The sequence below is a fragment of the Ovis aries genome, chromosome 5, assembly GCF_016772045.2.
Source record: "Ovis aries strain OAR_USU_Benz2616 breed Rambouillet chromosome 5, ARS-UI_Ramb_v3.0, whole genome shotgun sequence".
NCBI lineage: Eukaryota > Metazoa > Chordata > Mammalia > Artiodactyla > Bovidae > Ovis > Ovis aries.
The window spans coordinates 55,042,174-55,067,459 of NC_056058.1; the positions used below are offsets into that span (position 1 = coordinate 55,042,174).

General features: G+C 41.5%; 1 protein-coding gene across 1 annotated transcript; it reads right to left on the bottom strand.

Annotated features, from left to right (window-relative positions):
- Window positions 1-1,312: 1,312 nt before the first annotated feature.
- On the bottom strand, window positions 1,313-24,274 carry PLAC8L1 (PLAC8 like 1). Its single transcript, XM_004008920.5, has 4 exons — window positions 24,037-24,274; window positions 16,695-16,831; window positions 2,827-2,963; window positions 1,313-1,572 (listed from the first exon to the last, which is right to left on the bottom strand). Exons 1-4 carry the CDS (start codon window positions 24,159-24,161, stop codon window positions 1,432-1,434), a joined length of 540 nt encoding a protein of 179 aa, XP_004008969.1. The 5' UTR covers window positions 24,162-24,274; the 3' UTR covers window positions 1,313-1,431.
- Between the last annotated feature and the right edge of the window lie 1,012 nt (window positions 24,275-25,286).

Sequence of the window (25,286 nt, forward strand, 5' to 3'; positions counted from 1 at the left end):
AAACAAGAGTATTCTACTCACGTGGTAGACGGTGGGTAAACTAGTTTCCTACAGCTGCTGTAACAAAGAACCACAAACCAGATGGCTTAGAACAACACAAATTTATCCTCTCACAGTTCTGGAGGCTGGAAGTCCAAAATCAAGATGTTGGCTGGGCAGTGCTCCCTCTGAAACCTCTAGGAGAAGATATTCCCTTGTCTCACCCAGCTGATGCTAAAGCTGAAGCTCCAATACTTTGGCCAACTGATGTGAAGTGCTGACTGATCAGAAAAGACCCTGATGCTGGGAAAGATTGAGGACATGAGGAGAAGGGGACAACAGAGGATGAGATGGTTGGATGGCATCACCAACTCGATGGACATGAGTTTGAGCAAACTCCAGGAGACACTGAAAGACAGGGAAGCCTGGCGTGCTGCAGTCCATGCGGTGGCAAAGAGTTGGACACAACTGAGCGACTGAACAACAACTCCTACCTTCAGGTACCCCCAGGCACTCCTTGATTTGTGGTAGCATCACTCCAGTCTCTGCCTCCATCTTCACACAGCTTTCTCTCTGTGTGTCTCTACCTTTGTGTCTCATCTCCTCTTGTAAGGACAATAGCCATATTGGGTTAGGGCCCACCCTAATGGCTCGTCTTAATTACATTTGCAAGACTATTTCCAAATGAGGGCACATTCACATACACCAGGAGTTAGGACTTAAACATATCTTTGGTAGGAAGGCATTGGGGGAGGGGCACAATTCAACAGCTGCCCACCTAAAGGCCTTGAGTCTGGGGCTAAAGATTTACACATGGTGGAGAGTTGGTCATAGTCAGCAACAAGCTGAGGCTCTCTCCTTTGTGCAGTCAGGATTGAAGGCGTCAGGACCAAGGAAGGGCAATGCTCCTGTATTACAGTGGTATTTAGGGCCCAGTCCAGATCCTATGTGATTCACTTTGCTGTACACCTGAAACTAACACAGCACTGTAAATCAACCATACTCCAATAAAAATTTAAAAATAAGAAAATATAACATTAAAATTTAATTAACCATCTTCTGCCCCATCACTGATACTTTGGGAAAAGAGGCTAAGCATAAGAAAGCCATATAACAATTCTTCCAGCTTCCCAGACATCCTTTGTGAAAGGGGAAGATGGTGGGGGGTGGGGGGGGGGGGGCCAATTCAACCTTCCTAACTCCAGGCAGGGTGTGGAGGGCACAAATTTACCTCTCTAACCTGCCTAACATGGCCGAGCTGGGACGGCAACTTCAGACCAGTAAGTGTCTTCATCAGGGGGTATGTATGAAGAAAGGACAAGAGTAAACACAGTAGTGGGAAACCATTTACTTTCATACTACTTCAGTGAAAACTTAAGAACAATCTCTCCACCAAGAGGGATTTAAGAGGAGGGTGTGGGGAAGTGAGAAAGGAGAAGTTTTCTTGCTCTATCAAATAACAGTTTCTTTGGTTGAAGGGGCCGTATAGATTTCATAGAGTTGGGAGGTTCTCACCTTGAGTTCCTGGGCCACCTGGCAGATGGAGCAAGGCCAGCAACAGTGCACTGCCAGCCAGTCCTCACACAGGGTGCCCTAGGGGAGAAACCGTGTGTGTTCTGGTGCTGCCACACAGGCTCAGTTCCGCGACCTGGGGGCCTCCACAGCGTTACCTCCTGGCCCATCCCATCCACTGCTCCCAAGACCTACCACCACCCTGAAGTCATTGCTCATGGACACAACTCCACTGGGCTTACTCGGGTGCCAAGCACCTCGACTGCTAACCAATCCTTGCAATTCAGAGACCGGCCCTCAGGACTTTATACTTGAAAAACGCTGTCTCACTGACAGAAAATTCTGTCAACATCTCTTTTTTCTCTTAGAACTTAATATTTATAATTATTTTATTTACTTATCTGGAGTAATAAGTGTACATGATCCAAAATTCCCACAGTAAGAAGGGAGAGGAAGTAAAAAGTAAATCCCCCTGGCCACCCAGTTACCTGTCAGGACACAACCATTGTGGGCAGTCCTTATATAGACTTCCAGATAAATTCTAAGTCTAGGCATACAGATATGTAAAGATATGTACATATTACATTTTACATATATATATTCTTTTGCTAAATATACATCTTAGGGATCATTCCACAAGAACAGATAAAAAGATTCCTTTTTATCTGTACACATCTGAGTAGGTATGACTTGTCTGTCCTCAGACTTTCTTTGTACCTCAGTCTCAACCACACTAGAAATTTTCTGGTTCTTTGAAGTGTCCTCAGGGAATCCCCTAAGTGAATTCTGTATATGCCAGAGAGCCTACATTTTAAGTGAGATTATCCCAAGTTTATCCTTCAAATTTGTTGCATGTCGACCTGTCATCATTGGAAAGATTGAGGGCAGGAGGAGATGACAGAAGATTAGACGGCTGGATGGTATCACTGAAGCAATGGACATGAACTTGGGCAAACTTTGGGAGATGGTGAGGATCAGGGAGGCCTGGCATGCTGCAGTCTATAGGGTTGCAAAGAGTCAGACACAACTGGGTAACTAAACAACAACAACTGTCTTCTCTTGATGTAACAAGAGAGAAACAGAAGTGGCTCACTGGCCAACAATCTAATTATAATAGGTCTCCCTTGGAAATACCCTTCAAAATGTGGCATTTTGGTTTAATATACATCCTAGTAACAAGTGAAATGAGAAATTTCTTCCCTTTCCTTTCCCAAAGCCTTCCACTATGTATGGTGTTTTTATTATCCTCACCCACACCTCATTTATAAAAATAATCACAGGTTTGAAAGGCATCCATCCAGGTTCTCATATACATATACATCCAAACACACTTACCCGTATTTTATGTCTCTCTCTGGTGCCAATTCTCAGCGCCAAGGTGGACCCAGGTAACAGTGGCCAACAAAAACACTCTCCATAATGCCTGGCGATGTCGCACTCAAGACACATGGGACAAAAGAGGCCACAGAAACCTGTCAATAATCACATAAAAGCAAGTCAAGGTGCTCAGAGGTGCCTGGAGCCACTTCACATCTCAAAGAGCATTTACAACCCTATGCCATCAATTTAATGCTGCTTTGTCTCCCTACAATCAGGGATTGAGGATGAATAACCAATTCTCAAAACTCAGTGTATGACTCATAACTGAGCCACATCAAAATTGTCTTTTGTTAAACACTTGCGAAGCTGAACCTGCTACAATTCTGTTAACATTCACTACAGTAATTGTTTTTACTGTCAAGAGAAAAGCATTAAATAATTTTTATAGTTGAAACGTGTTGTTTCTATTATGTTCATCTATCTAATTTCAATATTTAAAATAGACACAGTATATAATACTTTTGAATAGCAGGCATCTTTTTTATATATGTGATTGAAAGCTCTTTTATGATATACTGATTCTGCCTACTATTCTTATCAGGACTTTATTCTATATCTCAGGCCTGAAGCTTTCTCTAATGTTTGCAGTTTCATGGAGCCACTGACATCTGCCAGTTTTAATCTGTAAACTAGTAGAAGCTTGGTTCCTCAAACATGTACTGGAAACAGTTGATTATTTATTCATTCATTCATCTTTAACTTACTGATACCATTCCCTACACATCCTGCGTGAACCATTAACACAGAGGTTCTGTTTTAAATACATTTTGGGGTCATGGACCCTTTTGAGTATACGGTGATAGCTATGAACTTTTAAGGGGAAAGAAAAATACATGCACACAGAAATGCAAAATTGTGCACTCAGTTTCACAGGGTTCAAGGATCCATTGAAAGCTATCATTGGACCGTAGGTTATGAATCCCTGGTAAATGATTAAGATGTTAACATCACAGCAAAAGATGACAACCTTGATGAATACAAGTAATCTCAACTGTGAAAGAGCAAAAAAAAAAAAAATTAACCATAACCTTTAAAAATGTATTCAATAAATATGTAGTTGAGCATAATTTATATACAAGAAAATCCACAGACCATAAACGTTGAGTTGGATGAGTTGTGACAATCACATTCACTGAAGTACCCAAACATGTAGGACACTGCCCTCACCCCAGAGAGCTTCCTTGTGTCCCTTCCCGGATGATCCCAATCCTCTCACCCCACTCCAGTCATGATCACTATTCTGATTTCTATTCCCATTAAGGGGTTTTACCTCTTCGCGAACTTCATATAAATGGATCATGTTTACTTTACTTTTGTAACTGTCTTTTGTTCAACTGCATGTTTCTTGAGATTCATCTATGTTGTTACAGGCATCTGTACTTTGTTCTTTTTATTGTTGAGGAGTAACTCCAATGTGTAAATATTCTATAAATCATTTATCCATTTTCCAACTGATAATTCCATTTTTTGCTATTATGGTTAAGTACTTTGAACATTCATATGCAAGTATTTATGTGGACAGACATTTCCATTTCACTTGGGTGGATTCCTGCAGGTGGAATTGCTAGGTCATGGGGTAGATGTAAATTTAATTTTACCAGAAATTCACAGAGTTCTTCAAAGTATTTGTGCCACTTTATATTCCCACCAGCAACATATGAGAGTTTGTTGTTCTACAGCCTCACCAACATTTGCTATCATTAGTCTTTTTTTATCTTATTCACTCTACTGAGTGTGACATGGTAGTGTTCATAGCCTTCTAGTGCAACAGATACAAAGGCTCACATACCATGTCACTAGCATACTAGAAGAATCAATATAGTGAAAATGAGTACACTAACCACAGCAATCTATAGATTCAATATAATCCCTATCAAGCTACCAACGGTATTTTTCACAGAACTAGAACAAATAATTTCACAATCTGTATGGAAATACAAAAAAAAAAAAAAAAACCTGGAATAGCCAAAGCAATCTTGAGAAAGAAGAATGGAACTGGAGGAATCAACCTGCCTGACTTCAGGCTATACTACAAAGCTACAGTCATTAAGACAGTATGGTACTGGCACAAAGACAGAAATATAGATCAATGGAACAAAATAGAAAGCCCAGAGATAAATCCACGCACCTATGGACACCTTCGGAGAAGGCAATGGCCACGCACTCTTTTCTTGCCTGGAAAACCCCATGGACGGAGGAACTTTGGAGGGCTGCAGTCCATGGGGTCGTGAAGAGTCAGACACGACTGAGTGACTTCACTTTCACGTTTCACTTTCTTGCATTGGAGAAGGAAATGGCAACCCACTCCAGTGTTCTTGCCTGGAGAATCCCAGGGACAGCAGAGCCTGGTGGGCTGCGGTCTATGGGGTCGCATAGAGTCAGACATGACTGAAGCGACTTAGCAGCAGCAGCAGCATGGACACCTGATCTTTGACAAACGAGGCAAGAATATACAATGGAGAAAAGACAATCTCTTTAATAAGTGGTGCTGGGAAAACTGGTCAACCACTTGTAAAAGAATGAAACTAGAACACTTTCTAACACCATACACAGAAAAAAAAAAAAAAAACCCTCAAAATGGATTAAAGATCTAAACGTAAGACCAGAAACTATAAAACTCCTAGAGGAAAACATAGGCAAAACACTCTCCGACATAAATCATAGAGCAGGATCCTCTATGACCCACCTCCCAGAGTAATGGGAATAAAAGCAAAAATAAACAAATGGGACCTAATTAAACTTAAAAGCTTTTGCACAACAAAGGAAACTATAAGCAAGGTGAAAAGACAGCCTTCAGAATGGGAGAAAATAACAGCAAATGAAGCAACTGACAAAGAACTAATCTCAAAAATATACAAGCAACTCCTGAAGTTCAATTTCAGAAAAATAAACGACCCAATCAAAAAATGGGCCAAAGGACTAAACAGACATTTCTCCAAAGAAGACATACAGATGGCTAACAAACACATGAAAAGATGCTCAACATCACTCATTATCAGAGAAATGCAAATCAAATCCACAACCAAAGCAAATCAAATCCACTAACCAAAGCAATCTATAGATTCAATATAATCCCTATCAAGCTACCAACAGTATTTTTCACAGAACTAGAACAAATAATTTGATTTGCCGGTCAGAATGGCTACTATCCAAAAATCTACAAACAATAAATGCTGGAGAGGGTGTGGAGAAAAGGGAACCCTCTTACACTGTTGGTGGGAATGCAAACTAATACAGCCACTGTGGAGAACAGTGTGGAGATTCCTTAAAAAACTGGAAATAGAACTGCCATATGACACAGCAGTCCCATTGCTGGGCATACACACTGAGGAATCCAGAATTGAAAGAGACCAATGTACCCCAATGTTCATCACAGTACTGTTTATAATAGCCAGGACATGGAAGCAAGCTAGATGTCCATCAGCAGACGAATGGATAAGAAAGCTGTGGTACATATACACAATGGAGTATTACTCAGCCATTAAAAAGAACACATTTGAATCAGTTCTAATGAGGTGGATGAAACTTGGAGCCTATTTTACAGAGTGAAATAAACCAGAAAGAAAAACACCAATATAGTATACTAACACATATATACGGAATTAGAAAGATGGTAACAATAACCCTATATGTGAGACAGCAAAAGAGACACAGATGTACAGAACAGTCTTTGGACTCTGTGGGAGAAGGTAAGGGTGGGATGATCTGAGAGAATAGCATTGAAACATGTATATTATCATATGTGAAACAGATCACCAGTCCAGGTTCGATGCATGAGACAGGGTACTCAGGGCTGGTGCACTGGGATGACCCGGGATGGGATGGGGAGGGAGGTGGGAGGAGGGGTTCACGATGGGGAACACATGTACACCCATGGCTGATTCATGTCAATGTATGGCAAAAACCACTACAATATTGTAAAGTAATTAGCCTCCAATTAAATAAATTAACTTTTAAAAATACCCTGTCAAAGACCAGTCTCTGACTCTTCATCCCACCCTCTTTCTTCAACAGTCAGGAGTACAGAATCCCACTCCTAGTTTCAGTGACAAAGCAGCAGAAATCTAGGAATGCTGTTTTATCTTATAACCTCCAGGGGATGTGCCTGGATTCTGGACTTCCTCCATTTCATGTAAAGGGTGAGGGAGCACATGCGCACAACGGGCATGAGGCTGGAATGGGAGGAGGATGAGGAGCAGCCTACCTTCCAGGAACAGAATGTCTATTTCCTCTCTTTCATCAGGAATCTTGAGATAATTGCTAGATTATGTATTGCAGTCATCACCTGGCCCAAAGCAAACACTAAATTCAGCCTTGATTAAGTCTAGGATGTTTCAGCCCACAGTTAAAAAGATCATTACTCCTAGCAAGATCAGCAAGCCCCACACAGCACTGACAACTGGTACGAACAGGTCAAGGGATAACAAGTGGCCCAAGAACTTACTGTGAGTTCAGAGTGGTAATATGGTATGCAGCCCTGATTTAGGGAACTTTGAAATCATGGTACATAGAAGTCAACCAAAACTAATTTTATGCATCAGTTACAAAATACAGTAGTGTGTATCTCTGCAAATAAAAAATTAATCAAAGTTGCATAATTATAAAGCTGGCAAGCTAAGTGAGTAATAAATTGTGTTTATACAATTGCCTGTGCCGTACCACTTTAACTGACAAAGAAATGCCCACCATCCTTCATAAGCCTTTTGTAAAGATGTTGTTTTGTGCACTGGAATTCTTGTACCTTATTTTTATGACTCATATGTCTTTTTAAATAACACATGCTGTTAATTTTATTTTTAAGCCTTCCCATTGTATAGTCACATTATCTTAGTGTTCATTATGAGGCAGTAATAGATACTAAGGAAACATACCCAAAATTCAATTACCTTGGGACAGAAGCCAGATATGATAAAAACAAAGCACTATAAAAGCCAAAGTTTTATTACATAATAGCTGGTAATTACACAGATTTTACCATGTGCCAAGCCCTGCTAAAAGTACTTTACATGTATTAACTCACTTAATTCTCACAACAATCCTATGAAATTTACTCTTACTAGGCCCATTTTACAGATGAGCAATCTAAAGCCCAGAGGATTTAAGCTATTTGCCCAAGTTCATACATTTATTAGGAAGGTGCAGAGGCCATGTTTGAACTCAAATAAGTCTGACGCCAAAGTCTCAACTACTACACATAACACATATGCCATATGATCTCATGTTTTATGTATTTATCTAGTAAACAACTGTGGAGTTGTGTGTTCCAAGACAGTGCCCTCACTACCACCACTTGGTATTTTTTCCTATGGGACAGGCTGAAATTATGCAGCTTCTTTAGGAAATGAAAGATGGAAATGAAAGATCTTTGCTCAGGGCAGGATGATGGAATCCTTTGTCTGAAGGAGACTCTCGGAGGAAATTCTGCTATCTATATCATAGACCAAGGTTTAGTATCCAGAATATACAGAGAAATCCTACAAATCAATATATAAAGGATTAAACAAAAGAAAACGAACATAAGACACGAGTAGGTAATTCACTCAACAAAAAACACAAATGGCCAATAACAAACATGACAAGTTGTTCAACATCATTAGTAATCAGGGAATTGCATATTGACAATCAGAAACCATTTATTACCAATAAGAATGCCGAATTTTTCTTAATTTTTTAATATCAAATGTGGGACACCGTAGAGAAATAGGTACTCCCCACACAGAGGGGAGTGGAAATTGGCACACTTTCAAAAGCAACTTGGCTGAATCAAGTAAAATTTTTAAATACTCTGGGATCCAGTAATTCCACATATAAAAGTAATGCTGACACATGCACACAAAGAGGCAGGTACAAGGCTATCCAGTGCTGCATTATTTGTGACTTAAAATGTAAAACAAGTGTATATTGATACACAAAAGCGTAAATAAATCATGATTATGTAAATCATACTAGGGAATGATTAAGCATGCAGTGAAAGATAGATTAAGTAACAACAGAGATAAATCTCTAAGATATATTTTGAGTTAAAAAATCAAACTGCATAATAATATTATAGCATAATACCATTTATGCTTTGTTTAAAGAGCTACAAAGCAGTAGTATATATTACTAATAGATGCATATGTAAATGAAAAAGAGTGACATGGTTGTTTTCTGTAATGTTCCATTTTTTAATAAAATAAGCATATTCATGTTATTTGTATATGCATGTGTGTGTGTATATATATATATGTATATATATATATACAGACACACACACATATATTCCAATCTGTGGGATTTTCCAGGCAAGAATACTGGAGTGGGTTGCCATTTCCTTCTCCAGGGGAAGTTCCTGACCCAGGGATCGAACCCCGGTCTCCCGCATTGTAGGCAGACGCTTTACCGTCTGGGCCACAAGGGAAGCCCCATATATTCCAATACATACATATAAATATAGATATGTATGTATATATATATATATACATATATATATATATATATATATATTTTTTTTTTTTTTAAAGAAACTCAGGGTCAAGAAAGATCCAAGCCATAAATGCAGCCTCTTCCTCTTACACTCAAAGGCCTGTGGGTTATGTCAGCTTCCACACCTAAATATTCCTGGCCTGTTCTCTGACATGAACTCCACCCTCAAGCATGGAATGTGGCTCACTACTCATCCCTCTAACTCACAGAGGGAGTCAAGATAAAAAGGAGCCACAGAGAACCATGTGGAGCCCCAGGGAGCAGAAGCAGGAAAGGTGGGTGGAAACTGCAGTGAGGCACATTTCAGATCTGTTATTACAAAAAGGCAGAATCACCTAACAGAAAAAGATGCTTAAAAAAGGAATAGAGCTTGCTCATACATTGAGGCGGGTGGGAGTGTAAATTAGTACAGCTTCTAAACGGAGAGCTGTTTGGCAGCATCCGTGGAGACGTAAAATGGGACATGTGCTCTGACCAGCAGGTTTCAGTTCAGTTCACTCGCTCAGTCATATCCGACTTTTTGCGACCCCATGAATCGCAGCATGCCAGGCCTCCCTGTCCATCACCAACTCCCGGACTTCACTCAGATTCATGTCCATCGAGTCAGTGATGCTATCCAGCCATCTCATCCTCTGTCGTCCTCTTCTTCTCCTGCCCCCAATCCCTCCCAGCATCACAGTCTTTTCCAATGAGTCAACTCTTCGCATGAGGTGGCCAAAGTACTGGAGCTTCAGCTTTAGCATCATTCCTTCCAAAGAAATCCTAGGGTTGATCTCCTTTAGAATGGACTGGTTGGATCTCCTTGCAGTCCAAGGGACTCTCAAGAGTCTTCTCCAACACCACAGTTCAAAAGCATCAATTCTTCGGCGCTCAGCCTTCTTCACAGTCCAACTCTCACATCCATACATGACTACTGGAAAAACCACAGCCTTGACTAGACAGACTTTTGTTGGCAAAGTAATGTCTCTGCTTTTGAATATACTATCTAGGTTGCCCATAACTTTTCTTCAAAGGAGTAAGCATCTTTTAATTTCATGGCTGCAATCACCATCTGCAGTGATTTTGGAGCTGCCAAAAATAAAGTCTGACACTGTTTCCACTGTTTCCCATCTATTTCCCATGAAGTGATGGGACCAGATGCCATGATCTTCATTTTCTGAATGCTGAGCTTTAAGCCAACTTTTTCATTCTCCATTTTCACTTTCATCAAGAGGCTTTTTAGCTCCTCTTCACTCTCTGCCATAAGGGTGGTGTCATCTGTGTATCTGAGGTGATTGATATTTCTCCTGGCAATCTTGATTCCAGCTTGTGTTTCTTCTAGTCCAGCGTTTCTCATGATGTACTCTGCATATAAGTTAAATAAGCAGGGTGACAATATACAGCCTTGACATACTCCTTTTCCTATTTGGAACCAGTCTGTTGTTCCATGTCCAGTTCTCACTGTTGCTTCCTGGACTGCATACGGATTTCTCAAGAGGCAGGTCAGGTGGTCTGGTATTTCCATCTCTGGAAGAATTTTCCACAGTTTATTGTGATCCACACAGTCAAAGGCTTTGGCATAGTCAATAAAGCAGAAATAGATGTTTTGCTGGAAGTCTCTTGCTTTTTCAATGATCCAGTGGATGTTGGCAATTTGATCTCTGGTTCCTCTGCCTTTTCTAAAACCAGCTTGAACATCTGGAAGTTCACGGTTCACGTATTGCTGAAGTCTGGCTTGGAGAATTTTGAGCATTACTTTACTAACATGTGAGATGAGTGCAATTGTGTGGTAGTTTGAGCATTCTTTGGCACTGCCTTTCTTTGGGATTGGAATGAAAACTGGCCTTTTCCAGTCCTGTGGCCACTGCTGAGTTTTCCAAATTTGGCATATTGAGTGCAGCACTCTCACAGCATCATCTTTCAGGATTTGAAATAGCTCAACTGGAATTCCATCACCTCCACTAGCTGTGTTTGTAGTGATGCTTTCTAAGGCCCACTTGACTTCACATTCCAGGATGTCTGGCTCTAGATGAGTGATCACACCATCGTGATTATCCGGGTCGTGAAGATCTTTTTTGTACAGTTCTTCTGTGTATTCTTGCCATCTCTTTACTCCTCAGCAATTACCCGACAGGTCAGTGGACACACGTATGGCGCCGATAAGAGTATACTCACAGAGCACTGGTTTGAATAGCAAAACATCTGGAAACCACAAAAAGGTCTGCTAGTAAGAACTGTGGATAAATGAATTGTGGTACATTCATACAATGAAATCTATGCAGCCATTTAAAATTTTAGCTCCAGAAGAGCTGATATGGCCTGATCACCTATATTGTTAAATTAAAACCAAATAAAAACACAGAACTGCGTGTTTATAATTCCATTATTTGCATCAATTATATATACCACATATACAGGAAAAATCTGGAAGGATAGATACTGAAATAGTAACACAGTTTATCTCTGGTGGCTGGAATTACAGGGTACTGCTTTCTTCCTTTATAGGCTTTTATATTTTTCTTTATTCCTATGATTATATGATACTTTTCTAATTAAAAAATTAATCTATCTTCATTAAAATGGTTTATATCTTTACAGACTACATTGGGGCTCAGGTAAGAGTGATGGGCTCTGGGAACAACTGGGCAGCATGGGAGAATAGGGATGGACTTCCTGCTCTTCATATACTAAAGGGACAGGTACTTTTGAATTTTGTATCATGTGCCTGGTAATCTATTTAAAACCATTTTTTTAAGCACTGAGCAGGCTCCAAGGGAGAGGAGCCCTCCTCCCTAGAAATGTTCAGAAAGCCAAGGCTGTCAGGTCCTTGCCAGGCCTCCTGTAGGGGGAACTTAGACAAGCTGGTGAGGGCCCAGACCAGCTGACCTCAATATCCCTTTTGATTCTGTTTGTATGATTGTTTCAGGGAAGTGCAGGAAAGAAGGAAGCAAGTGAAAATACAGGTTAAAATTCATTCATTGATGTGTCTGTCGTTCAGGAAATATTCATAAGCACCTCCTGTTTGTCAGATCTCTGCTGGGCAAGACCAGTGAGCATGACCAGTTGTGACTGTTTGCAGATGGTATACAGTGTACCCAAAATACAGTTCAGGGATGTGACCCCAAGTCTGGGGCCTTTTCATGCCTCTTCCTCTTCCAGAAAACCAAAGAGAAATTCCTGGCCTGTTTCCCCCTCCCCATCTTGGGCATCTGATGATTCCTCATCCACACAAAGCTCTTTGCTGCCTGACACTTATGATGCCTCCACAGGGAAGGTGGTTTTAGTGGCTGGCTGTTTACCATCTTTCAGAAATCAGCTTAAGTCAGTTCCCCAGAGTTGCCATCCTTTACTTAACCCCTATAATTTCCTTTCAAAACACCCTGTTTCTTTCCTCCATGGCACTTAGCCCCACTACAATTATTTGTCTGTTTGCTTATTGCCTATCTCCTCTCAGAAACCATCTCTGTCTTGTTCACTATTATGTCTGTAACACCTATCACATGACTATACATAGGTAAATACTGGCTGAATTATAAACCCAGGTTGATTACACCTTCCACATCAACCTCCTCTGAGACAACATCACAAACATCCCCAGCTGGAACAGCCAGCCTTTCACTCGTGAAGCCATTTCACAGCCACTTATTTCATCTTGGCTTCATCTTCTCATCTGAGCTTTCAGAAGCCACATCTTCAAAGGACATAGAAGCACCTATTTCTAATCCCTGTGCAGTGTGAATTCAGATGAAAGAGCCGAGGTGGGAAGAGGGAGGCAGTTTAAAAAATAGAATCGCAATTAAATGAAGAATCAAAATGTCAAAAATAAATGGAAATCATCACTGCTCATAATGTACCCTTTGCTTAATGGATGACAAATTGTAGCAGTCATTCTCAACATTTAATGCAAAAAATGGTTCCCAGGATGGGAACCTGATGTGAAACAAAGTCATGGAAAGAAGATCTCCCTTTTGTTTCCAAGTTTGCCACAACTACTGTCACAGTAATTTGCTTGAAATAAAACTTTGTGGTTGAAGTAACCCTTTTAGACAAAGAAGGAAAAAAATCCACCACTCATGGCACTAGTGCTCCAGCTGTGTCCTGGGAACTGTGGTGCAGACAACCAGCGTATAAAGTCATACTGCCTTTAAATTTTCTGGTGAGACAATGAGCTTAGAGACACTATGAGCAGTCATGAAGCAGAGGCCCATCCAGGGAAGATCAGTTAGGACACAGAACATTCACGATCACCTGGTACTATAATATCCATGGTCTCTCCTGTGCAGGTGATGTCCAACTGTAAAGAATACTGTATTCTTCACATGTCCTTCCTTCCTCCCTGGCCCTAGAATGGGCTCTCAAATGGACAAGCAGGGACCCAGAAGACCCAGTGTTCTGGATCTCCAGAACATTGTTGGGGGTGGGGTGCAGAGCTAAGCAGTGAAACAATGTTTAAGGCAGAGGGGGTGGTGAAGTGTCCTTTCTTTGATCAACTTTTTTTAAGTACTCTTGGAATTAGGCAGCAGCTAGTCTGGAGAATCCAGGGACAGAGGAGCCTAGTGGGCTGCCATCTGTGGGGTCACAGAGTCGGACACGACTGAAGCGACTTAGCAGCAGCAGCAGCAGTCTGTCTCCTGATTCTACTCTTTGCTTTCAACATGCTGGAAGATAAAAATTTATAATAACAATATTAATACTTGAGATCTACTAAGGTCATTACTGTGTATTATTGCAGTGGGGAAGGGGGTGTTCATGATAACACACCCCAGCAGTGAATTTAGGAAAATACCCCTTCACTATTGCCAGCCGTAGTGGGAGAACTGTCACTCAAAATGCCCTGGGCTGGTCAAGCAGCAGGTATGACTTAGGCTAGGCAAATTGGGCTCCATTGCTGACAGAGTAATTCTCAGACAGGAAAGCATAAGGATTAAAATGTTTGGAGTTGACCAGTTTGTCAACTATCTCCTGATAATGCATCTTGTCCCTCATAAGCGCAGGTTTTCATTTATTTCCTGATTTTGTGAATTGCCCCATAGCCTCCTAATGAAATTCAATGTTTGCTTCAGTATTAATTTCCTAGGGCTGCCATAACAAAATACCACAGACTGGATGTCTCAAACAATAGAAAGTATTCTCTCACTGGAGAATCTGGAGGCTAGAAGTCTGAAGTCAATGTGTTGGCAGAGTTGATCCTCCGGAAGCTCTGGGGAAAGTCTTTTCCATGCTTGTCTCCAAACTTTTGGTAGTTGCTGGCGCTCCCTGACCGTGTCTGGTTTATAGATGCATTATTTAATCTGTGCCTGTCTTCACATGGCAATCTTTGCTGTGTGTGTGTCCAAATTTCCTTAAGAATACCAGTCATTGGATTAGAGCCCACCCTAATCTAGCATAACCTCTTTTTAACTTGACAACAATGCAAGACTGTTTCCAAATAAGGCCACATGCAGAGCCTATAGGTGAACAGGAATTTTGAGGGGACAGTGTTTAACCCAATATAGTAGGCAACCAAAAAAAAATCTGATCCAGTTATGTTCCCAGACCAGGGTTCTTGAGTAGGTTCTATGCATTATCTGCTTTAATCTTGACAATCTTTAAGGTGGACACATTTATTTACCCTCATTTTAGAGGTGGAAAAATGAAGACTCTGAGAATTTGTTCAAAGGCAAATTGCCAGTAAGAAGCAGAGTTAAGATTCAAGGCGAGGACTATACCCAACACAAATGTGTTCTCCTAACCACTACATTATATTTCAAGCTTTGCTCTACTTGGAAATGCATTGATACCCCAACTCCCAATCACCAGCTACAAGCTATGAAAAGAAAATCGTCCAGTTCCCAAATTGGGGTACGGTCTCCGTATCTCCCTATGGTTATTCTGCCTTCTCTGTAACTACAACACTGGGTAACAACCAAAATCAGAGTGTGGACAAGAACCAGGAAGAATCCTGAGAGAACCAGAGAACAGCTGCCATAATTGTCTGGTCAGGAGTTCACATGCGTAGCAGTGGCAGGAAGAAATCTGCTGGGCTCTGGGTCAGATGGTCAAAGGGATAGCAACAGAAGGTATGGTTTAGACCTGAGAGGTCTCTTGGCTGTGAGGCCCAGGCAAACAGTGAAGGCTCAGGCTTGGATGATCAGAACACCAGAAATGGTTTAGAGCTTTTGACTCAGCTAGACCCAGCTGAATAAGCCTTGGATTGGATAATGGCTCAGAGCTCTCCGGTTGATACATCCTGTGAGGCTTTAGGACAAATTCAGATCTTGTCAGAGCCTCTACAGGGTGGGAAGCCATATTCTTTGAAAATATTAAAGTCTATTGAACTTAAGAAACTAGCCCTCATCCATCAGAAAGGAAACCACCCCCTAAAAAAAGAAGATTCTGTGACCATGTTACTCCTTAGGGCAAGAGCATCAGGTCCTGGAAAAGGATACTGACAGGTGGTACCAGAGACCAGTCAGAATGTCCTAAGGTAAAAATAGAATCCATGTGCTCTGTACTTCAACCTAGGGGAAAATCATGCAGTAGAGGACAGTGCTGCTGGTGCTTCTTCACAGCTAAACCAGCATCTGAAGATTTCAGTCAACAAAGGGAGCTTCTTTTTATGATTGGTCTTACTGTTACGAGAGTAATACACTTTCCTCACAGAAATACTAGAAATAAGCGAAAAGAAAAATTATACATTAGCATACCATCTGGAGACAACTGCTATAAGCATTTGTATTTGCATCCTTCCAGATATTTCTCTAAATATCCTCCTCCAAATAATGTCTAATATGTATGGTTTTACAATCTGATTCTTTAACTTAAAAATGTATCCCAACATTTTTCCATTTCAGTTAAGTATCATTCTACAATATGACTTTTCATGGCTGTATAATTCATGGTATGGAAGCCCCCATTGAATAATTGGTTTGTTCTAGACTGTTGCTACAATAACCAGTGCTACCAATTTTAATGATATTGCTAAAACCTTGCACATGATTTGTTTCCTTAGACTAAATGCCTAAAAATGTAATTACTAGGCCAAAGGCTACATTACACTTGAGGTTGTTTTTACAGGTATTACTAGCCATTCACCAAGAAACCTGTAATAATTTATGCTCAATCAGCCGCAGACAAAGGAGCCCATTTTGTGCATCTTTGTTTACAGTGGATTTTGTCATTTAAAAAATCTTTTAAGTTACCACTTACTCTTTCAAAACAGCCACATCACTGAAAGTAAAATTCTTCCTGCCAAGGAGTATATTTGAGTCACTAGAATATTAGTCCAGTTAGTCTGAAACCATTTAATTTCTGTCCTTGCACCTAATGTAGTTTTTCTACCTACTGGTGTCTCAGGAAAGAAAATAGTAAAGAACTTAAAGGAAGAGAAAAAAACATACAGATTCTCCTATCTCTGCAGACACTGAAGAGGCCAGTGCTCCAGTCCCCACCAGTCTGGACAATGGATGTGATTGCTGTCCTGCTGCTGGCTCCCCAGAAAGGCTGCTTCACCACAGCCTGGGCTGGTGCACAGCTCCTGGAGAGTCAAGGATGGTGATTAACTTGGAAACAAAGAAGATGATTCAGAAAGATACTCATCAAGCCAGGACAGAGTGACAAAGACACAAGGACCCAATGATACCCAGTGGCTCTTGTTCCATAGCCCAAGCTGACCTTACCATCTCCCTCCCTCCTCCTCCATCACACCACCTCTTCTGATTTTTTGCCCCATTTTAATTAATGCATTACTATTCCAAGTCCCATTATTCAAACTCAATATTCAGTCTACTACCTCAGCAGTTCTGTGTTTCATAATAGTTAGATTCACAGATTTGGAACCAAGGGGCCTCAGCTCAAACCTCAGTGTGCCCCTTCCTGGAAGTTTGACCTTGGTTAAGCTGCTTAACCTCTCTGCTTTCTGTTTGTTAAAATTTAAGAAGAAAAAACTACCATATACAGTTATTATATCAACTGAAGGGCACATAATTCATTTACTGTGCCCACAGCATGTGTGACTAGATGACCATGAGTAAGACTATATTGCAAGGATTTTGAACCTTTATTGAAAAGACAAAGAATTAGACTAAGTGTACATACATCTAAATCTGGACGAGGCTATTGAACAGATGGTATCATTTAAGTGAATAATCTGGGCTTTAGAATATATCTCGATACCATACTACTGTGTGTATGATTGTCCTAGTGCAGCCACAAAGTACAACTTTGGTTTGATTTTCCCTGAAGGGCACAGATATTCTGCTCAATCATTCTGAAATAAAAAACCAGGCCCAGGGGACAGGCTTCAACAGCAAGGTGAGAAAAAATTTCTGTCTCTTTCTTGGACTGATAGTTTTGCCTGAACTGTTACCATAGGGATATATCTGGAATGAGTACTAGAGTGAAGAATAAGCTGTCATCTGGCCTTGGAAGGGGCAGGTCAAGAGTAGGGTAGAGGGGCTGAAAATGCACCTAAGTCTATACATAATAGGAGTTATTGTTTTCCTCTGCTCTTTTAGCAAGCTTCATTATGAGTTTGCACTTGGTCTCTGCTGATGTGTTATGAAGGAATAAAGAGCCTACCTCATACTTGAGAGAAAATAAAGAGACAGCAGAATTTCTTCCTATAATAGCTGTTGCTACAGGGCGTGCATGCTCAGTCGCTAAATCATGGCTGACTCTTTGTGACCCCACAGACTATAGCCTGCCAGGCTCCTCTGTTCGTGGGGTTTCCCAGGCAAAAATACTGGAGTGGGCTGCCATTTCCTATTCTGGAACACAAAGACTAGAGGCCAGGAGAGAATGCTCCTGAACATCCTTAAGGCAACACTCTGGGGGCATTTTGGAAACAGCTGGGGAGTCCTTTGAGAACCTCTGATTTGGAACATTAAAGCCAATGGGATTTCATGTTATCATAATACAGGGAACATTGTTCTTGTTATAAAGATCCACATCTCTTTTTTCATTTCACCAATATTGCCCAAGTCCACACCTTCTCAAACCTGACAGCACATTCAGTTCAGTTCAGTAGCTCAGTCGTGTCTGACTCTTTGCAACCCCATGAATTGCAACACGCCAGGCCTCCCTGTCTATCACCAACTCCCGGAGTTCACCCAAACTCTTGTCCATTGAGTCAGTGATGCCATCCAGCCATCTCATCCTCTGTCGTCCCCTTCTCCTGCACCCAATCCCTCCCAGCATCAGAGTCTTTTCCAAGCTTGTTAAAAAAAAAAAATTCCCAAGCCCTATTATACCCAAGCCCCAAGACCACTACACAGGACTCTAGGGACGAGGCATAGAAATTGGTATTCAATGTTTCCAGGCAATTTCCATGTAGTCATCCTGATAACAGCTTAAAACCTGAAACAGGTGGACTTGGGAGACTTATGATCACTGCAATGGCTTCTGAGTCTCCTACCAGGTAGATGGTGATGTCAATGTACCAGAGATGGCAAGGAAAACAGACTATGAGGTAGGGTGGAAGGGACAAGGGTGCTCGGAACCAGCCAGGCTATAGTACCAGCGAGACACGTCAGCTGGGAATGCCACACCCGAGTTTGGAAGAGCAAATAAAGTTAGGAGTGACCTACCTAGGAGTGTGAAGCAGAGCTAAGAGACATCTCACCCTTTCGTCCATTTGACATTATAGACAAGGCATAGGGCCTAGCAAGCTTTACAAGAGCCTACAAAAGTGTTTAAGACCTGGAAAAAATATATTGGCTACAAAATATAAAAACTGCAAAGTATAAATTAGTAAATGCTCAATTAAACATAAAAATCTAGTATGGTATCTATCTCATTAAGGTCAAATTTGGAATTCAGACGCAGTATTTCACTACATTTGAAAACAATTGATGATTTTCTAATTTTGTTAAAAAAAAAAAATCCAATGACTGACTGCTAAGCAGTAGCTGCTGCTGCTGCTGCTGCTGCTAAGTCTCTTCAGTCGTGTCCGACTCTGTGTGACCCCAGAGACGGCAGCCCACCAGGCTCCCCTGTCCCTGGGATTCTCCAGGCAAGGACACTGGAATGGGTTGCCATTGCCTTCTCCAATGCATGAAAGTGAAAAGTGAAAGTGAAGCCGCTCAGTCGTGTCCAACTCCTAGCGACCCCATGGACTACAGCTTACCAGGCTCCTCCGTCCATGGGATTTTCCAGGCAAGAATACTGGAGTAGGGTGCCATTGCCTTCTCTGTAAGCAGTAGCAGCCAATCATAAATTACTCAGAGTCCAATAATTTCAAAAGCAGAATTATAAAAATTCTTTCACTTACTATGCAGCAAAATAATAATAATAATGGGTATAACATTTGGTATGGGTGCATTTTAATATATTTATTGTGATGTGGGTTAGGGCCTATTGTTATAGACTGAATCATATCCCCCCAAACTCATATGCTGAAGACCTAGCTAGCCTCCAATGTGACCACATTTTGAGACAGGGCTTTGAGGAGACAATTAAGGTTAAATGAGGAACAGAGGTGGGATACTGGTCCATTAGGACTACTGGCTTATAAGAGAGGAAAGGCCATGTAAAAACACAAGGAGAAGGCTGCAAACCAGGAAGAGTCTTCACGAGGACACAACCATGCTAGCACCCTGATTTTAGACTTCCAGCCTCTGGCACTGTGAAAAGTATCTGTTCTGTGAGCTACCCAGTCTGTGGTATTTTGTTATGAAAGTCTGAGCAGACTAAGGCCCTATGAAGATTTCAGATTGGTCCTAGAAAAACTACCTCTATATGTATCTTATCTCCTCTGCTTCCATTTGAACTCCCTGCAGTCAGGGGGCACCTGTGCTTTCTCCCTGTATCCCCAGGCTCTAGTACATTCCTTGAAACTTAGTGGGTACACATTTGCTGAATTGGATAAAACTGAATTCACGTATCCCTTCTGTTATATATTGTTATTATTGTTCAGTTGCTCAGTCGTGTCCAACTCTTTGCGACCCCATGGACTACAGAACGCCAGGTTTCCCTGTCCTTCACTATCTCCCAGAGTTTCCTTAAATTTCATGTCCATTGAGTCGGTGATGCTATTTAACCATCTCATCCTGTCATCCCCTTCTCCTCCTGCCTTCAGTCTTTCTCAGCATCAGCGTCTTTTCGAATGAGTTGGCTTTTCACATCAGGTGGCCAAAGTGTTGGAGCTTCAGCTTCAGCATCAGTCCTTCCAATGAATATTCAGGATTGATTTCCTTTAGGATTGACTGGTTTGATCTCCTTGCAATCCAAGGGACTCTCAAGAGTCTTCTCCAACATCGCAGTTCAAAAACATCAATTCTTCGGCCTTCAACCTGCTTTATGGTCCAACTCTCACATCTGTACATGACTACTGGAAAAACCATAGCTTTGACTAGATGGGCCTTTGTTGGCAAAGTAATGTCTGCTTTTCAATATGCTGTGTAGGTTTGTCCTACCTTTCCTTCCAAAGGAGCAAATGTCTTTTAATTTCATGGCTGCAGTCATTGTCCACAGTGATTTTGGAGCTGAAGAAAAGAAAATCTATCACTGCTTCTACTTTTTCCCCTTCTATTTTCCCTAAAGTGATGGGCCTGGATGCCATGATCTTAGTTTTTTGAATGTTGAGTCATAAACCAGCCTTTTCACTCTCCTCTTTTACCTTCAACAAGTTACATCTGTTATATAAGTCCTCCTCAATATAGCTATAAATTATGTGACCATAACTGTGTTTCATCCTCTAGTAAAGGCACAACTCTCAGGTGTGAACTGATTACATAAAAACATCAAGATTTTATTGAGAGTAGCCTAAAAGCTTCTTATATGCCTCCACACAACCCACTGCATTTACATCTTAACATGATCCTACAAGTTGAGACTTCTATTACTACGCTAAGAATTTCCAATGATTTTAGTAAAGGAATTTCTTAGAGCTGAGCCCCTAGATTAGATTTGCCTCAGAAATGTACTTATAGCTTGGAGCCCTAGAAGAGAATTTTCTGCTTCTACCTCAGCATTATATGTGTAACACCCCGTTACAGCAAGGAAGCCTCTCCTCTATTCCAAATCAAATAACTGAGAAAGCTTTTCCTTGGTGGCGGTGGGGGGGGGGGGGGGGACTGGTTTTTGTATGTATGTGTTTGCTTAATTTTGAACTGAAGAATTGTATTATTTTCTTTCCTTGGATATTCTGAATCTTTGGCCATTTTTATGTTTGAATTGACATGTATTAGCTAAAACATTTCAGTTCAAGATAACAGCTCATGTGTCAAAATTAAAATAAGCATAGCTACCCTTAATTGAGCATCTGCTATGTGCCAGTTACTTCGTAGTTCCTTTAAAAATTGAATAGTTATTCAGGGGCTGCTACAGGTATCAAACTAAAGTAGTTATTGTAGCTTCCTGCACAGATTTTGGACACAACTGAAGTGAAAAAGTTGGCTTAAGACTCAACATTCAGAAAACTAAAATCATGTCTTCTAGTCCCATCACTTCAAGGCAAATAGATGGGGAAACAGGGTAAACAGTGACAGACTTTATTTTGGGGGGCTCCAAAATCACTGCAGACGGTGACTGCAGCCATGAAATTAAAAGACGCTTACTCCTTAGAAGAAAAGTTATGACCAAACTAGACAGCATATTAAAAAACAGACATTACTTTGCCAACAAAGGTCCATCTAGTCAAAGCTAAGGTTTTTCCAGTAGTCATGTATGGATGTGAGAGTTGGACTATAAATAGAAAGCTCAGCGCCAAAGAACTGATGCTTTTGAACTGTTGGAGAAGACTCTTGAGACTCCCTTGGACTGCATGGAGATCCAACCAGTCCATCGTAAAAGAAATCAGCCCTGAATATTCACTGGAAGGACTGATGCTGAAGCTGAAACTCCAATACTTTGGCCACCTGATGCGAAGAACTGACTCATTTGAAAAGACCCTGATGCTGGGAAAGACAGATGACGGGAGGAGAAGGGGAGGACAGAGGAGGAGGTGGTTGGATGGCATCACCAACTCAATGGATATGAGTTTGAGTAAACTCTGGGAATTGGTGATGGACAGGGAAGCCTGGCATGCTGCAGTCCATGGGGTCACAAAGAGTCAGACATAACTGAGCGACTAAACTGAACTGCAGATTTGGGGCTTCCCCAGTCTTCCTAGGTGGCGCTAGCGGTAAAGAACCCACCTGCCAATGGAAGATTCATAGGAGACAAGGGTTAGACCCCTGGGTAGGGAAGATCCCCTGGAGGAGGACATGGCAACCCACTCCAGTATTCTTGCCTGGAGAGTCCCATGGACAGAGGAGCCTGATGGGCTATGGTCCATAGGGTCACAAAGAGTTGGATGCGACTGAGCACACACACACAATGGCTCAGCAGGTAAAGAACCCGCCAGCTAATGCAAAAGACATAGGAGACATGGGTTCAGATCCTGGCTCAGGAAGTTCCTCTGGAGGAAGGCATAGCAATCCCCTCCAATATTCTTGCCTGGAGAATCCCATGGACTGAGGAGCCTGGAGGGCCACAGTCTAAAGGTTTGCAAAGAATTGGACATGACTAAGCACACACACATGCCCAGCTTTTATCTCTGTATATTACTCTATATTCTATAGGTAGAATCTTATACTACCATTAAGAGGAATGAGTTTGGAAGCAGTGGGTAAAGCTGATGGTCAGAGTTCCTCAACCTGAGCAGCTAACCGTTTGCCATCAAATCCAGCAACTTCTGCAACTAGTGCAAAGGGGACAGAGCTTAGATTTAGACAAAGTCAAATGTGGTTCAGCTGCATCCTAGTTGTTTGACCTTGGAAAACACAAACTGCCCCAGCCCTTAGCTCTGGTCTCCTCTTGCATTAAACTGGGTTTAAAATATCCTACTTACATAGTTGCACTGAAGATTAAACACCAGGTACTTGGCATATAGTAGACAGCAGCTACTGTTATTATTTAAATTAAGGATCTTGCACGTATGTACTGTTCTCTGAGAAACTAGTAACAGAGGAAGCAGACCCGGGGCAGTTTCTCAGTGGTCACGTGCTACCCAAACACCTCAATATTCAATCAGGGGGACTAATCATTCCAGTTTGCCCTGGCCTAAGGGTTTTCCCAGGATGGAGAGTCCCAGGCAGACCAAGAGGGTTGGTCACCAAAAGGGAAAGAAGCAGAGAGGGGCTTCAGCTGGTGGAAGGCAGGAGGCTGACTCCAGTCATTCTCATTATCAGCTCCTAATGAGTGAGTGCTGAGAGCTGGATGACATACACAGCCTTTCCCCATTTCACCCTCACTCTTTCACCTCTTTTGGCAGCTAAATGCACTCCCCACTGCATGTCCCCACACATCTGATGCTTTGACTGGGGGTGGGGGGCAGAGGGTGTTCATGTCACCATCTCCTTATTGAGACTTGCAGCACTAGGAATTTATTCTGCCTTCCACTAAGGCCTCCTTGATTATTTCAAACTCTTAACTAAAGTCAAGACTCTTGAGTTTTTATTTCAAAAGGGTGGAAATTACTGGTAGTCACCAGAAATAAAGTTTCACTTGATCAGGGTTCATCATTTTAAGTTAAGAATATATGGACACCCTTTCATCCAAGTCAGCTCTTCTCTTTTCACCAGCCAAGCAAGGCAAGGAAAAACTAGTCAGTTTCCCCCCTTTCAGGTACACATGGGAAATGATAGCAGCTACTTCCTTCCTGAGCCGAGTTTTCTTTTTCCTGGCTCCTTATAAGAAGAGATTGATTTGATATTCCAACCAAAGAGCGAAAGCTGGGGGTAAAATCACCCTACTTCGTACCTCAAGTTGGAGATAAAATGTTGTTCATCCTTAGATGATACGAGTGAAAGCAACAGAGGTGCATGTGTGTTGAGAAAGGAAACATCCTCAGGAAACTTAGAGAAGTAATTTCCAAACCAATCCATAGTTAATAGGTATTTTCTTGTCACTTGGGATATCCTTTTTCCCTTCAACAATAAGCTGATTGATTCTAAACTTAGGTTCAATCCAAAATGGAACACCTAAAGAATGTGGCCTTGATATTCTGGAACCTGAGGTCATAGCAGTGTAACTGACAGACATCTTATTTTTTTAAAGACAGGTACACACCTAACTGCGGGCAAGGCCATCTTACTAACATGAAAGGAGATACTGCTGAAGATATAGTGTCAGTTAAATAAAAAGAAAACTTCTCTTTGGTGGAAAAATCCCTTTAAGAGATAACTAGCAAACATTTATCTAGCTAAGCATCACTTGCCCTTTCCTTAGGGGCCTCAGAGGCTACAGATTTCAACCATGCCTTGTAGCTGAGAAGCGATAGGGAGGGGCCTCTCACCATCCCCAAGGCTGCTGGTCCAATTCAGCAAGACATGAGTCCCAGAACCTGAGAACAGAGACAGAAGGTATTTAAGCCCAGAGATCATGCTTGAAACCACCTAATAAAAGATGGTTTTCTAAAGTTTAAGCTATGCTAAGTTGTCCCAAGCCTCTAAGGATTTTCACAATTTCTAGAAGTCTCCTTCTCTTCCATGGACTTCTTTGATTACAGCAGGAGAATGGTACTGCCTCTTCCCTACGTGGCCCAAATGCAATCTAGCAAACAAGGCAAGGCTTAGCTGGTGATTGCCTCCCTACTGTTCTGCTTCTTCATGGTCTTAGGAGCCTCTGAAGCACACCTTATAGAGACATGGACACCAGAAACACTAGAAAAATGTTCCTAGAGAAGAAAAAGTCAAGAAAATTGCACACTGAGGGGAAAGGTCTGCAATCACAATTCAGTGTTACACTAGAAAGACAACAGCAGCAACTACACTGTACCTTCTTCCCATCAGAACCATAAAGAATGACCATAAAGAAGGGTTCTGAACTTCAAAGCATTTACATGAACACAGTTGTTAGCAAAAGCCTATATAATCCCTCCTAATCAACATACTTCAGATATAGCTTCATAACTGCCTTCATTCACTAGGTCCGGGCGGCTCTCATTGTCTTGTTAACTCTAAGGATGAATCCTACATGAAGGACAGCCATGTTGCTCACCACTCTATTTC